The following is a 15,817-nucleotide window of genomic DNA, read 5'->3' as shown; positions in this document are numbered from 1 at the left end:
AGAACAGACTTGAGGATACGGGGAGGGGGAAGGGTGAGCTGTGACAAAGCGAGAGAGAGGCATGGACATATATACACTACCAAACGTAAGGTAGACAGCTAGTGGGAAGCAGCCGCATAGCACAGGGAGATCAGCTCAGTGCTTTGTGACTGCCCGGAGGGGTGGGATAGGGAGGGTGGGAGGGAGGGAGACGCAAGAGGGAAGAGATATGGGAACATATGTATATGTATAACTGATTCACTTTGTTATAAAGCAGAAACTAACACACCATTTTAAAGCAATTATACCCCAATAAAGATGTTAAAAAAAGAAACCCAAATAAAAAGGACACCAAAGCAAACGTTAGCCTTTGCTAAACAAACAGTAAACACAGCCTAACCCCTAGCAGATAAACATAAAACCTCACACTAAAGACCTTTCTCTCAGTACATTTTACCCATTTGGTTAATTTTATGTGTCAACTTGGTTAAACCACTCTACCCATGATAACCAGTTGTTTTTTGTTTTTTGGGTTTTTTTGCGATACGCGGGCCTCTCACTGTCGTGGCCTCTCCCGTTGCGGAGCATAGGCTCCGGACGCGCAGGCTCAGTGGCCATGGCTCACGGGTCTAGCCGCTCCACAGCATGTGGGATCTTCCCGGACCAGGGCACGAACCTGTGTCCCCTGCATCGGCAGGCGGACTCTCAACCACTGCGCCACCAGGGAAGCCCAAATAACCAGTTTTTAATCAAACACCAATCTAGATGTTGCTGTGAAAGTGTTTTGTAGATGTGATTAACATTTAAATCAGTAGACTTTGAGTAAAACAGATAACGCCTCAATGTGAATGGGTCTCATACAACCAATTTAAGACCTTAAAAAAAAGAACTAATCCTCTGAGGGGGAAGGAATTTTGCCTCCAGAATGCTTTTGGGTTCAGCTGCAATATCAACTCTTCCCTGGGTCTCCAGTTTGTTATGCAGAATTTAGATTTGCCAGCCCACAACTATCAATACATGAAACAATGCCTTAAAATCAACTTCTCAGTCTCTCTCTGTATCTCTCTCATATCTTTATTTATCTATCTATCTCTACACACACACACACACACACACACACACACACACACACACACAATTAGTTCTGTTTCTCTGGAGAATCCTATTACAGACTTTGTTCCTGTTTAGGACTTCAGTCTTAAAATTGCAAGGACTTGGATTCTGCCAACGACCTGAATAAGCTTAGAAGGAGATTCTTCCCAAATTAAGCCTCCAGATGAAAACATAAGCCAATTGAAAACTCAATTACAATCGAGATAATGAGCAGAGGACCCACCTAAACTATGCCCAGACTCCTGACCCACAGCAATTTAATAAATGTGTACATTCTTTTAAGGCTTTAATTTGTTATACAGCAGGAGAAAAACTAATGTACCACAAGATATCTTCCTGAAGAATTTATAAGAGAAAATAATAGAGAAAATGGTTATGAAACATAAACACTGGAAATCTTGACAATATAAAAAAATACAACCAACAATGCTAAGAACAGGAAATTAAGTCCTCCAATTACTCTCTTTAAGTTCACTTCAAAATGGAGGAGAAAGGATGAATAAGTAAAAATTTGCTAATTTTCTCATTTTCTTTTTACAGTATGCAGTTGAGAGATACTATTCATATTTTTTAGAATTTGTTAGCATCAAGATGTATAGTGTTCAAACACAAGTATCACATGATATCACTTATATGTGGAATCCAAAAGAATGACACAAATGAACTTATTTGCAACACAGAAACAGACTCACAGACATAGAAAGCAAACATTGTTACCAAAGGGAAAGGGAGGGCTGGATAAATTAGGAGTTTGGGATTAACAGCTACACACCACTATATATAAAGAAGATAAACAACAAAGACCTGCTGTATAGCACAGGGAACTATATTCAATATCTTGTAATAACCGATACTGGAAAATAATCTGAAAAAGAATATATATACATATATGTATACACACATATATATAACTGAATCACTTTGCTATATACCTTAAGCTAACATAAGATTGTAAATCAACTATACTTCAATTTTAAAAAGTATAGTGTTAAATATTATATATAAAATAATAAATTTAATCACAAGAAGAATTGATACAGACCCTAAACCTTCCAAATTATCAACGTAAGAGTGCATGCACATATACACACACACACAAATGAAGAGAAGACAGATATGTGGCAAATTTTAAAAAGACAAAGAAAATACTAAAGCAGAAAGCATAAGGTCAATCAGAGAACAAAGATCAAATAAGTATATCAGATCTTACGCAGATGGAATAAACTTATCTTTAAAAAGGTAAAGACGTAAATATTGAGTCAAGACACAAAGTTCAACCAAATAGTATATACAAGAGATTCATCTAAATATGCAATGTTAAAGGATGAACAAATATATAACAAATTTAACTGAAAGAATGCTGGAGGAAAGATAATAGTTTAAGAAGAAAATTAAGATATAATCTGAATGACTAAAGATGAAAAAATTAGAATAAATGTATTAAATCTTGTTATCTTCTTGATCTCATGGTCTCCACCTTCAACTAGAATTCTGTTAACTAAATTAAGTCTCCTTGTATTGTGTATTTTAATTTCCTTCTCCACTACTTTCAAATATTTTGCCTAACATTTTTTAAATGCAAAAATTTCTTTCTCTGCACTGTTAAATTTCCTCATTTGTTTCCACTACTTTCTAAGAATTCAGTGATCTCTTAAAATGTCATATACCATTCCACTTGTGTTGCTTTCTAAAATCACTAAAAACTTCATGATTGTTGAATTTAATATTTTTTCACAAACCTCATGAATTTTGTAACACCTTTTGTTTCTTGAAACTGTCCTCTCTCAATTAATGACATATGATATATGATATATGATATATGATATTATACTTCTCTCTTTCTACTTCTCTGAACAGACTTTTCATCTCTTTAACCGAAACTTGTTCTTCCTCTCACCCATTAATAATATCAGCAAATATCTAGTTCTTAGAATTCCGTTTAAAGTCTTCCCTCTAACTATAACATTAGATATCTATATATCAAGGAGAAAACTCCTTCCCAAGGATTGGATCCATGCTTTCAATGGTTTGCTTAAAAATCTCTAAATGGAATTCCCACCAATAACTAAAACACAAATTGTCTAAAAGAAGCTCAGAAGTCATCCTCACAGTAAGTTGTTGTACCTCTTTATAATAACCCTCTTTCTGACAACAACGCCACTGCTCCCCTGGATTCTCCAGGCTGAAAACCTAAGAGTCACTTTCAAATTACTGTCAGTTCCTTATGGTTCTAATTTATATATCTTTAATTCTTGCAAAACTAATAGTTCAGGTTCATGTTATTACTCTTATACTATGAAATAGTCTTCTTACAGATCATTCTACTTTCTGCTTTTCTTTTTCTAATTGTATACTGGATTATCAGTTTTATTTTCAGAGATTACAGATTAATTAACTTAAGTGGATGAAAAGCTTAGATAGATTCCTTTGGCCTGTAAGTCCAACTACTTCATTCTAGCAATAAAGGCCTTTCCTTAATACAGGTCCAATATAATATTCATCTTAGCCTACACTGCTACATATTATCTATGAAACAAACTATAAATTTCAGTATCACCCAAACATACTCTATACTCCCACCTTCAAGAATTTTGCCTGATGTTCACCATGGGCAAATCCTCCTATAATCTCTACCTATTAAAACCATTTGAATACCTTAAGATCTCTCCACAGAATTTAATCTCTCCTTCCTTTGAATCTTTATAGCACTCTGCTTGTGATTCTCTCATGGCACTTAAAATACAGTGGTTTTATTCAATTTAAGTCACACATTTAAAAATATTCAAAGAGCATCTATTATAAATCAGGCAATATGGTAAATATTAGATGTTGGCTATACAAGGGTCCCCACCCTCACAGAACCTTAATCTAATGTAGCAGAATATGGTTACTTGCACCTCACTTTTATCCCCACCCTACTGCTCATAGAGACTTAGAAATCATTAAAGGCAAGAAATTTAACTCTGAATTTTCCACAGTACCATCACAAGATAATGTCTACATTTAATACAGCAATTTGTTGAATTAAACAGAAAATATACCCTGTAGAAAGTGACAACCATTATTGTACAAAAGTATACATGGTTTAGGCTAAGAAATTAAAGGCCCTAGAAAACAAATTAGGTGCCTAAAAAACAAATAATTTCTCTCATGGGCATTTAATATTTTATGAGCTAAATGATTCTACTCAAAAAGTAAATAGTGAAATAATATCTACCCAAGGAAAAGGAAGTAGAAAAAGAATTTAGCAAAGACAAAAGAAAAATATACTGTCATTTAAGAAAGTCAACATTTTTTATAATGTTATGCTATTACTATGTAGACCTGGTAAACTAAGCATTCCCTAAAGCATTGCAAACTTAATGCCAAAGGATATCAAAAAGAGTGCCAAAATCCATTCCCCTCCACAGAACAGACCTGTGACTGAGGAAGACATTGCTCAGCCTGGATCTACATTTTCCCAAATCCCCTGAATCTTGCGGTGGCCATGACTGGTTTTTCTCAATGAAATGCTGGTACAAATGATGTTTGCCACTTCCAAGTCTTAACATTGTATTTATTAGGCAGCTTAGACTAGCCTAATTAATATACGAGGCATATGGCAATAATTATCTATATTAAAATTCATTTGGATATTGTTTGATATTCGAGTGGCAAATACAACTGTTTTTCCCAAAATAAACTAAAAAGTTATTTTTAAAATTTTATCACTATAGCACCAATTATGACATTTTCATAAGGAAAATACAATGCTGGAAAAGGTATAAATTTCAAATTTATATGTCATATAGGAATCTATATTCAATTTTAGAACAAGTTTATATGGATGTAGAGAATGAACAAATTATTTAATCTTTTACCTACATTAACTTCCATTTTTAGTCCTTTAATAAAACAACTTAATAACAATAACCAACCTTTGATGAAAGTTCTCATGATTGTTTAATTGGCTAGGAAGGAAAATAGAGTAAGAAGTCGGAAGAGCATAGGTGCCAGAAAGAACCTTCATTTATCTAGAAAATACAGATAATTTAGCCTATAAAGAGCTACTGGGTATAAAATAAATTTAAATAGTATATCATGATATAGGCCATTCTTAAATTTCTTTCACCTTTATTTTTAAGATGTTAATACCTTGAAGATTATTCCTGGAAGCAATGACCACATGAATTTTTGTAGTGATAATATACTGAGTACATAATTACATATAATTAAAAATATATAGTTATATATAATTGTATAATTACAATTATAGAATTGCATAATTTGAAAATGCAAGTTTTCAAAAGATCAAATAGAATCATCCCAGTTGTTAAATCTTTTCTACAAATTAAACCGTTTTAAAATTTCTAAGTTTCAGAAGTGAATGATAATTGCTAAAAAAAAAAGCAGATTTCAACAAAAAGTGATTGATAGTTACTACTATAAAATTACAATATCATCTTAAGAGTTTTATTGTATATATAACATAGTCTATTAATTCAGAAAACAAAAAATAACTGACTAAAGTACTATAGTAACCTGACTATAGTAATAGCTTGACATAAAGACCCTGATATCCTTTATGAACATTATTGCAAAAAAATTTTTTAATATTTGTAAAGACGTACTACCTGGAACAAATATTATAAATTTAGTATTTTCTGTTGTAACACCAACCTGTTCCAATTCTTCTATTTTAGCATCCTTGACTTGCAGAATTTCTAAAACTTTTCTGTCTTTTGCTTCAGATTTCTGTTTTTCTCTAGAAACAAAAAATATATATATTAAAATTTTATTAGTCATAATTTGTAGCCAATTCTTTAAATTTTCACATCCTGATAATGAGTGTCACATTAAAATATAGAAAATTAAATTATCAGAAGTTGACAGCCCTTTCAGAATTCATCAGAAACCACATGGCAAGTGACAACAACTTACAACTGCTGACAACTAAGACAACTTCATACTAAAAAAAAGTTTAGTTTCTATATTTAGATGTATTACAAAACATATTAAAACACATTTGATCTTGATTATAACAGCCACTATATCATAAATTTAAAATAATTACTGAATATGTCAATATGCTCTTGTTAATGTAAACGCTTTATATATGCAATTATGTTAAGAATAAAATAGTTATCATTTTTAAAGTAAAAGCCTCAAAAGAGAGAAAACTAAAGACTTACTAATAACCAACATTAAATAAATGGGGGGGGACTTCCCTGGCGGTCCAGTGGTTAAGACTCTGCACTTCCAATGCAGTGCACACAGGTTCAATCCCTGGTTGGGTAACTAACATCCCACATGCCGTGGGGTGTGGCCAATAAATAAATAAATAAATGGGGGAGAACTGTATTGGGTGTTCAGTTACATATTTTTTTAAACTTTAAAAATAGGTAAAATAAATGAAATCTGTACCTAAATCACTCATGAATCACAAAGTATACAGGTAGGAAGAAAGAAAGAACCCTTATTTAAGAAAGAGTGAGATGAAGCAAAGGACTTTAGAAGGCACAGGGGATATTAGAATTAAGAGACACCAATCATAAAAGCATACCACTGCTGGTGACCAAGATGGCAGAGTAGGAAGACCGTGAACTCACCTCCCTCCCTGGACAACATGAAAATTACAACTACTTATGAAGCAACTATTTATGAGAGTAAACTGAAGACTAGCAGAAAAGATACTCCACAAATAAAGACATGAAGAAACCACAATAAGATGGTTAGGAAGGGTGGAGACACAATATAGTCAGGATCCTCACTCCAGGATTGGTGGACCCCAACTGGGAGGATAATCACAATTTTAGAGGTCTTCTCCAAAGAGCAAGGGATCTGAGTGCCATGTCAAGCTCTCCAGCCCAGATATCCTACACCAAGATGATGATACCACAGAACATCTGGCTTTGAAAACCAGTGGGGCTCATGTTCAGGAGAGCTGGAAGCTACAGGAAACAGAGATTCCACCTTTAAAAAGCATGCACAAAATCTCACATAATCCAAGTTCCAGTGCAGAGGCAGCGGTATGAAAAGAGTCTGGATCAGATCCACTTGCTGGTCTTGGAGAGCCTCCTGGAGAGGCAAAAGGCAACTGAGACCCCCTGGGGGACAGAGATGCTGGTGGCAGCCATTCTGGGGGACTTGTTCTACTGCAATAACACCAGCACTGGCAAGTACCATTTTGGAATCCTCCCTCTACCCTACTAGCACCAGGGGACTTGGCACCCACCTGTGGGCTAGCACCAGCTGTAAATCACCCTAGGCTGCACAGACAGCTATGCAAGGACCCAGCCCCAGGCTCCCTTGGGCATACGGCCAATGACACAGAAAACCTACCTTTTTCTCCAGCAGGCCTACAGCCACTGCATGAGGCACAGCCTCACAGCCAGTTGGGCCAGGGGCCAGCTCTGCCTAACAACATATCCACAGTAGTTGGCCCCACCACAACAGAAGGGTACATGCTGCCAACATAAGGAGAACCCCTAGAGCACAAAGCTCTGGTGATGAGAGGGGAGTGTGCTACTGGACCCCATGGAGTGTCTCCTACATAAGGCTACTTCTCCAAATTGGGAAATGCAACTGACTGACCTAACATACAGAAATAAACATAGAGAATAGGGCAAAATGAGGAAACAGAAATATGTTCCAAACAAATAAGTAACACAAAACCTCAGGAAAAAAAAAAGAACTAAACAAAGTGGAGATAAACAATCTCCCTGAAAAAGTGTTCAGTAATGATCAAAAACAGGTTCAATGAACTAGGGAGAAAACTGGATGAACACAGTGGAAATTCCAACAGGAGTTTAAAAATATAAAGAAAAACCAAACAAGAGCTGAAAAATACAATAACTGAAATAAAAGATACAGTAGAAGAAATCAACAGTAGATCAGATGATACAGAGGAAAGGATCAGCACCTGGAAGACAGAGTAGTAGAACTCTCCCAAGCAGAAAAGAAAAAAAGAATTTTTTAAAAGGAAAATAGTTTAAGAGACCTTTAGAACAACATCAAGCATACTGACATTTGCATATAGGGGTGGCAGAGGAGAAGAGAGAGACAAAGTAGCAGGGAACTTATTTGAAGAAATAATACCAGAAAAATTCCTTAACCTGGGGAATGAAACAGACATCCAAGGCCAGGAATCATAGAGACTCCCCAAAAAGATGAACCCAAAGAGGTCCACACCAAGACACATCATAATTAAAATGGCAAAAATTAAAATAAAAGACTCTTACAAGGAGCAAGAGAAAAGCAACCTGTTAAGTACACGGGAACTAACATAGGCTATCAGCTGACTTTTCAGCAGAAACTCTGCAGGCCAGAAGAGAGTTACACAATATATTCAAAGTGATGAAAGGAAAAAGTCTACAACCAAGAATACTCTACCTGGCAAGGCTATCATTCAGATTTGAAGGAAAGATAGAGTTTTACAGACAAGCAAAAGCTAGAAGAGTTCAGCACCACTAAAATGGCTTTTCAAGAAAAGTTAAAGGAACTTCCATAAGCAGAAAAAAAGGCCACAACTAGAAATATGAAAATTATGAAAGAAAAATCTCACTGGTGAAGATAAATATACAGTAAAGGTAGTACATCAGTCACTGATAAAGCTAGTAGGAAGGTTAAAAGACATAAATAGTAAAATCATCTATATCCATACTAAGTAATTATTATAATATGTAAAGGATACAAAAAGAAGTAAAACATGACATCAAAAACATTAAATGTGGGGATGAGTGGAGTAAAAATGTAGGGTTGTTAGACTGTATTGAACTTAAAGAGATCACCAACTTAAATTAATCACATATATATAGGTTGTTATATATGAACTTCATGGTAAACACAAATCAAAAACATATTCCAAATACACAAACAAAAAAGAGAAAGAAACCCAAACATAACATTAAAGATAGTCATCAAATCATAAGGGAAGAGACCAAACAAAAGAACAAGAAGAGAATGAACAAAAAAGACCTACAAAAACAATCCCCAAACAATTAACAAAATGGCAATAAATACATAGCTATTAAATAATTACTTTAAATGTAAATGGACTAAATGCTCCAATCAAAAGACAAATAGTGGCTGAATGGACACAAAATAAGTTCTATATCTATGCTGCCTACAAGACTCACTTCAGACGTAGATACAGACTAAAAGTGAGGGGATGGAGAAAGAAATTCCATTCAAATGAAAACAAAAACAAAGCTGGGGTAGCAATACTTATATCAGACAAAATAGACTTTAAAGACTGTAACAAGAGACAAGGAAGGAAATTACATAATGATCAAGGGATCAACCCAACAAGAAGATATAATAATTGTAAATATACATGCACAAAGCATAACAGCACCTAAATACATAAAGAAAATATTAAGAAACATAAAGGGAGAAACTGACAGTAACACAATAACAGTAGGGGATTTTAACACAGCACTAATATCAATGGACAGATCATATAGACAGAAATCAATAAAGAAACACTGGCCTTAAATGACACGTTAGACCAGATGTAATTAATCAATGTATATAGAACATTCCATCCAAAACTGACTCATTAAGAAAAAAAGAGAAATGGCCCAAATAAATAAAATCAGAAATGGGAAAGGAGAAGTTAAGACCAGCACCGTAAAAATACAAAGGATCATAAAGGTTACTGTGGACAATTATATGCCAATAAAATGGACAACCTAAAAGAAGGAGACAAATTCCCAGAAATATACAGACTCCTAAGACAATCAGGAAGAAACATAAACAGACCAATTAACAGTAATGGAATTCAATCAGTAATCAAAAGACTCCCCACAAACAAAAGTCCAGGCCCAGGCAGCTTTACAGGTGGATTCTACCAAATATTTAAAGCAGAGTTAACACATAGGCTTCTCAAACTATTCCAAAAAACTGCAGAGGGAGGAATGCTTCCAAACTCATTCCACAAGGCCAGGATCACCCTGATACCAAAACCAGACAAAGACAAAAAAAGAAAATTAGAGGATTTTTTGTTGAAAATCCTCAACAAAATATTAGCAAACCAAATTCAACAATACATTAAAAGGATCACACACCATGATCAAGTGGGATTTATCCCAGGGATGCAAGGATGGTTCAATACCCAAAAATCGATGTGATACACCACCTTAACAAACTGAAGAATAAAAATCATATGATCATCTCAGTAGATGCAGAAAAAGCTTTTGACAAAATGCAACACCTATTTACAATAAAAACTCTCCAGAATGCGGAAATAGAGGAAACTTACCTCAACATAGTAAAGGCCATATATGACAAACCCACAGTCAACATAATACTCAAAGGTAAAGAGTTGAAAGCATTTCCTCTAAGACCAGAAACAAGACAAGGATGCCTACTCTCAGCACTTCATTCAAAATAGTATTAGAAGTCTTAGCCACAGCAATCAGACTAGAAAAATAAATAAATAAAACAAATCCAAATTGGAAAGAAAAAAGTAAAACTGCCACTGTTTGCAGATGGCATGATACTATAGAAAATCCTAAAGAAGCTACAAAAAAAACTTAGAACAAATAAATGAATTCAATAAAGTTACAGGATACAAAATCAACATACAGAAATCAGTTGTATTTCTATACACTAACAAGTAACTATCAGAAAGGGAAATTAAGAAAAAAATCCCATTTACAATTGCATCAAAAAGAATAAAATACCTAGGAATAAATCTAACCAAAGAGGTAGAAAACTCATACTAGGAAAACTATAAGACACTGATGAAAGAAATTTAAGGTGACCCAAATAGATGAAAAGATATACCACCATGTTCTTGGATTGGAAGAATCAATGTCGTTAAAATGACCATACTACCCAAGGCAATCTACAATGTAATACCTATCAAAATACCAATGGCACTTTTCACAAAACTAGAACAAATAATTCTACAATTTGTATGGAAACACAAAACAATCCTGAATAGCCATAGCAATCTAGAGAAAGAAGAACAAAGCTGAAGGTATCACACTCTCTGATTTCAAACCATAATACAAAGCTAGAGTAATCAAAACAGTATGGTACTGGCACAAAAACAGACACATAGACCAATGGAACAGAATAGAACCCAAAAGTAAACCCACGTTTATGTGGTCAATTAATCTATAACAAATGAAGAAAGAATATGCAATGGGGAAAAGTCAACCTCTTCAATAAATGGTATTGGAAAAACTGGACAGCTACATGCAAAAAAAAAAAGAAAAAAAAATCTAACTGGACCACTTTATCACACCGTAAAAAAAAATCTCAAAATGGATTAAAGACTTAAATAAAAGACCTGAAACCATAAAACTGCTAGAAGAAAACCTAGGCACTATGTTCTCTGACATCAGTCACAGCATATTTTTTTGGATCTGCCTCCTCAGGCAAGGCAAACAAAAGCAAAATTAAAAAATGGGACTACATCAAACTCAAACACTTTTGCACAATGAAGGAAACAATCAACAAAACAAAAAGGAAGCATACTAAATAGAAGAAGATATTTACAAACAGTATATCTGATGATAAGGGGTTAATATCCAAAATATACAAAGAATTCATACAACTGAACACCAGAAAGAAAAAAACAAAAAAAAATGATAAAAAATAGGCAGATGACCTGAATAGACATTTTTCTAAGAAGACATGTAGGTGGCTAACAGACACATGAAAAGATGCTCAACATTGCTAATCACAAGGTAAATGCAAATTAAAACCACAATGACGTACCACCTCACACCTGTCAGAATGGCAATCATCAAAAAGACAACAAATAGCAAGTATTGGTGAGGATGTGCACTGCTGGTGGGGATGTAAACTGGTGCAGCCACTATGAAAAACAGGATGGAGGTTCCTCAAAAAATTAAAAAAGTTTAAAATAGAACTGCCATAATGATCCAGCAATTTCACTTCTGGGTATTTACCCAAAGAAAACAAAAACACTAGTTCAAAAAGGTATAAGCATACTAATGATCATTGTAGCATTATTTACAATAGCCAAGGTATGGAAGCAACCTAAGTGCCCATCAGTAGATGAATGGATAAAGATATGGTATATATACACAATGGCATATTTCTTAGGTATAATAAAATGAAACCTTGCCATTTGCAACAACATGAATGGATCTAGGAGTACTTATGCTAAATGAAATAAGTCAGACAGAGAAAGACAAATACCATATGAATTCACTTATATGTGACATCTGAAAAACAGAAGGAAAAAAAAAACACAAACAGAACAAGACAGAAGAAGACTCATAGATACAGGGAATAAATGGGTAGTTGCCAGAGAAGGAGAGGGAGGCAAATAGGTGAATTGGATTAAGAGGTACAAACCTCCAGTTATAAAATAAATAAACCACAGGGATGCAACATACAGGATAAAGAATAGGGTAAATAAGAGTGTAATAATTTTGCATGGGGACAGTTGATTACTAGACTTATCATGATCATCCCATAATGTATATAAATGTTAAATCATGATGTAGTCCACTTGAAACTAATATAATATTATCTGTCAAGTGTATTTCAATTAAAAAAACAAAAAAAGCACACCACTAAAGGAGATAGATGCAGATGGCATAATAATACATTAAAAAATTTTAAATTAGACTTCCAATAAGTTAGCATAGTAAGTTCACACTTTGAGGCTCTTCTATAGTCTCTAAATTACAGTATTAATAGAAAAACATAAAGCACAAAAAATTAAGGAGACACAGTCACACCTGAGGATCACAAACTAAACAGAAGTACAATGCTATGAATGGGGATGAAGCTGCTGTCTGCTGTCCAGATCCAGATGCAGGCTAAGGTGGAAAGGAGGCTGGCTCCTAGAGACAACAGGGAATAAACATGTCCTGCTCAATAAGTAGAAGCATAGCCAGGCCCATTGTTTTAAACCAGAGACTGGGGTGGAATTCCCATCACCTGAAAGAAGGCTGAAAAAACTTCTGCCCATCCTTGCCTGGAATTAATTACATGAAAGTCTATAAAGGCAAAAGTTTATAGATACAGCATCCAATCACAGGCTGAGCTAAAGCACCCCACAGCTCATGTACTAAGTATAGTAAATCCTCTGTTGTACTGTTGGCTAAGAGCCCCAAACTACCAATATAAAACCTATTTCAGGATGGGGGGTTGCAGTGAGGGTGACAATTTAGTGACAATAACAAAATTTCTAGAGAAAAAAGCATTAGAAAAGGAGGAGTAGTGGGGAAAGAGGATGAGAACCATAACAGCAACCCTCTCACACAAGATGGGACCACAGACAAAAAATCCAAAACACATTAAGAAAAAACATGCTCTACACACAAACACAAAACATGCACACACTAATGCAATAATGTGAAGCAATCATTCTAGACAAAATGAAAACATTAGAACACTCTGAAAAAGATTTTTAAATAAGTATCTTTAAAGACATAAAATAATGATTAGAATTATAAACAAAAACATGAAATAAAACAAAAACAAGTAGATCTAAACAATCTGTTAGAAACCTTGAAAATACAGGACTTCCCTGGTGGCGCAGTGGTTAAGAATCTGCCTGCCAATGCAGGGGACACGGGTTCGAGTCCTAGTCCGGGAAGATCCCACATGCCGCAGAGCAACTAAGCTTGTGCACCACAACTACTGAGCCTGTGCTCTAGAGCCCACAAGCCACAACTACTGAGTCTGTGTGCCACAACTACTGAGCCTGCGTGCCACAACTACTGAAGCACACGTGCCTAGAGCCCGTACTCCGCAACAAGAGAAGCCACCGCAACGAGAAGCCAGTGTACCACAATGAAGAGTAGCCCCAGCTCGCCACAACTAGAGAAAGCCCTCAACAACGAAGACCCAACGCAGCCAAAAATAAAATGAATAAATTTTTTAAAAATAGAACTTCATTTAAAAAAAAAAACTTTGAGGGCTTCCCTGGTGGCGCAGTGGTTGAGAGTCCGCCTGCCGATGCAGGGGACACGGGTTCGTGCCCCGGTCCGGGAAGATCCCACATGTCGCGGAGCGGCTAGGCCCGTGAGCCATGGCCGCTGAGCCTGTGCGTCCGGAGCCTGTGCTCCACAACGGGAGAGGCCACAACAGTGAGAGGCCCGCGTACCACAAAAAAAAAAAAAAAAAAAAAACTTTGAACATAAAAATTATGATCAACGAATCAAAAAACAATTAAATGGGTTAAGCTCAAAATAGACACAAGAAGAGAATTAGTGAAAAGGAGGATAGTAATGAGGGATTTATCCAGAATACTGCATAGAAAAACAATGAGATGAAAAATATGAAGCCACAGTTAAGACATGTAGGTTTTAACTGGGATACTCCAACATATGCCTAAAGAGTTTTAGAAGTAGATAATAGTGGGATGAAAGATAAAGCAATATTTTTAGGAGATAATTGCTGAGAATGTTACAGAAATAGAGTTCTCGGACTAAAAGAGTACCTAACAAAATAAACACCAACCCCAAAATCCATATCTACATTCCATCAGAATTTACTGAGCACTCATTATATGACAGGCACTCTCTTAGGGACCAGGGATACTGCAGTGAACAAAATAAACCAAGTGGTTGCCTTCATGGAATTAACATTCTAGTTTATGGATATTGAAAATAAATGATAAATAAGTGAATACATAATATGTTAATTGGCTATAAGTATAATAAGGACAGTGAACTAGGGTAACAGAGAAAGAGATGCTTAGCTTTAGAAAACTGGGGAGTAAAAGGAAGGTTGCATGTTGCTACTGAATAATTAACAAATAACTGTCCTTAAAGGTGGTATTTGGGTAGAGACTTAAAGGAAGGAAGTGAGAGACATGGAGCTCTCACAGAAGAGTTTTCTAAGCCACGGGACCTGTAACAAGTGCAAAGCACTGAGGCAAGAGCATAACTCAAAGAAAAGCAAACTTAAACTGACTCTAGTCCCTCATGCAAGCACATGCCCTAGAGATAGCAGCTTGCAGAGTCACAAGTAAATTTAAGTCCCTGATATGACTTCCCCAATAGCCCTTGATCAGTAGTCTCCCCTGCCTTCCAATGCCTTTCCCTTATGTGCCCCTTAGATAAGACACCCTGTGGGGCTTACCTGAAAGTACTCCACCCATAAACTTTAATAAAGTCATGTACCCCAGGTCTGTCCTTCTCTGTCTGCACTCTGCCTTGATCTCCCCGTGTTGTCCCTTGAAGCATGCCAAGTACTTCCTCCAGGACCTCTGAGTAATAAATTTTTCTATTTCAATTTCTCTTCTGGTCTGTTGTTGAACCATGGCTCACCATCCACAACCCTGTGCTCTACTTAACAAGTATTAATTTAACAAATTTATAACAGCTACCAGCTGAGAGTGAGAATGAGAAACAAAGTGTTAGAAGTTGGGAATTCCCTGGTGGTCCGATGGTTAGGACTCGGCACTCTCACTGCTGAGGCCGTGAGTTCAATCCCTAGTTGGGGAACTAAAATCCCATAAGCCATATGGTGTGGCTGAAAACATTTTTTTTTAAAGATTAAAAAAGAAGTTGACAAGTGAGTAAGCATAAAATAGTCTTCTAGGATACTGGGATAGTAAGTGAGCCAGAAAACCAAAAAAAAAAAAAAACAGGACGACTACCAGGCAGTACTAAGCACTGAGGTTAATGGTCATAAATTTACATAAGACCAGTCATCATGGTTCAAAGTTTTTCTCTAGCCATGGTCAGCCCTCTGGATGTAGGCACACAGTAGATGGAGAGTTGGAATAAACAACGTTTGAAATTCC

The 15,817-nt window shown here is 35.6% G+C and overlaps 1 protein-coding gene across 3 annotated transcripts in view; it reads right to left on the bottom strand.

Moving 5' to 3' along the window:
* CNTLN (centlein) overlaps positions 1-15,817 on the bottom strand; it is a 179,618-nt gene that overhangs the window by 92,270 nt on the left and 71,531 nt on the right. For all 3 annotated transcript variants that reach the window (XM_069540774.1, XM_069540775.1, XM_069540776.1), the window contains exon 3: positions 5,752-5,836. In XM_069540774.1, the coding sequence (XP_069396875.1) occupies positions 5,752-5,836 (85 nt within the window). The remainder of the gene's footprint in view (positions 1-5,751; positions 5,837-15,817) is intronic.

The sequence above is a fragment of the Delphinus delphis genome, chromosome 6 (assembly GCF_949987515.2).
Source record: "Delphinus delphis chromosome 6, mDelDel1.2, whole genome shotgun sequence".
NCBI lineage: Eukaryota > Metazoa > Chordata > Mammalia > Artiodactyla > Delphinidae > Delphinus > Delphinus delphis.
This window is presented reverse-complemented; position numbering and strand designations above follow the sequence as displayed.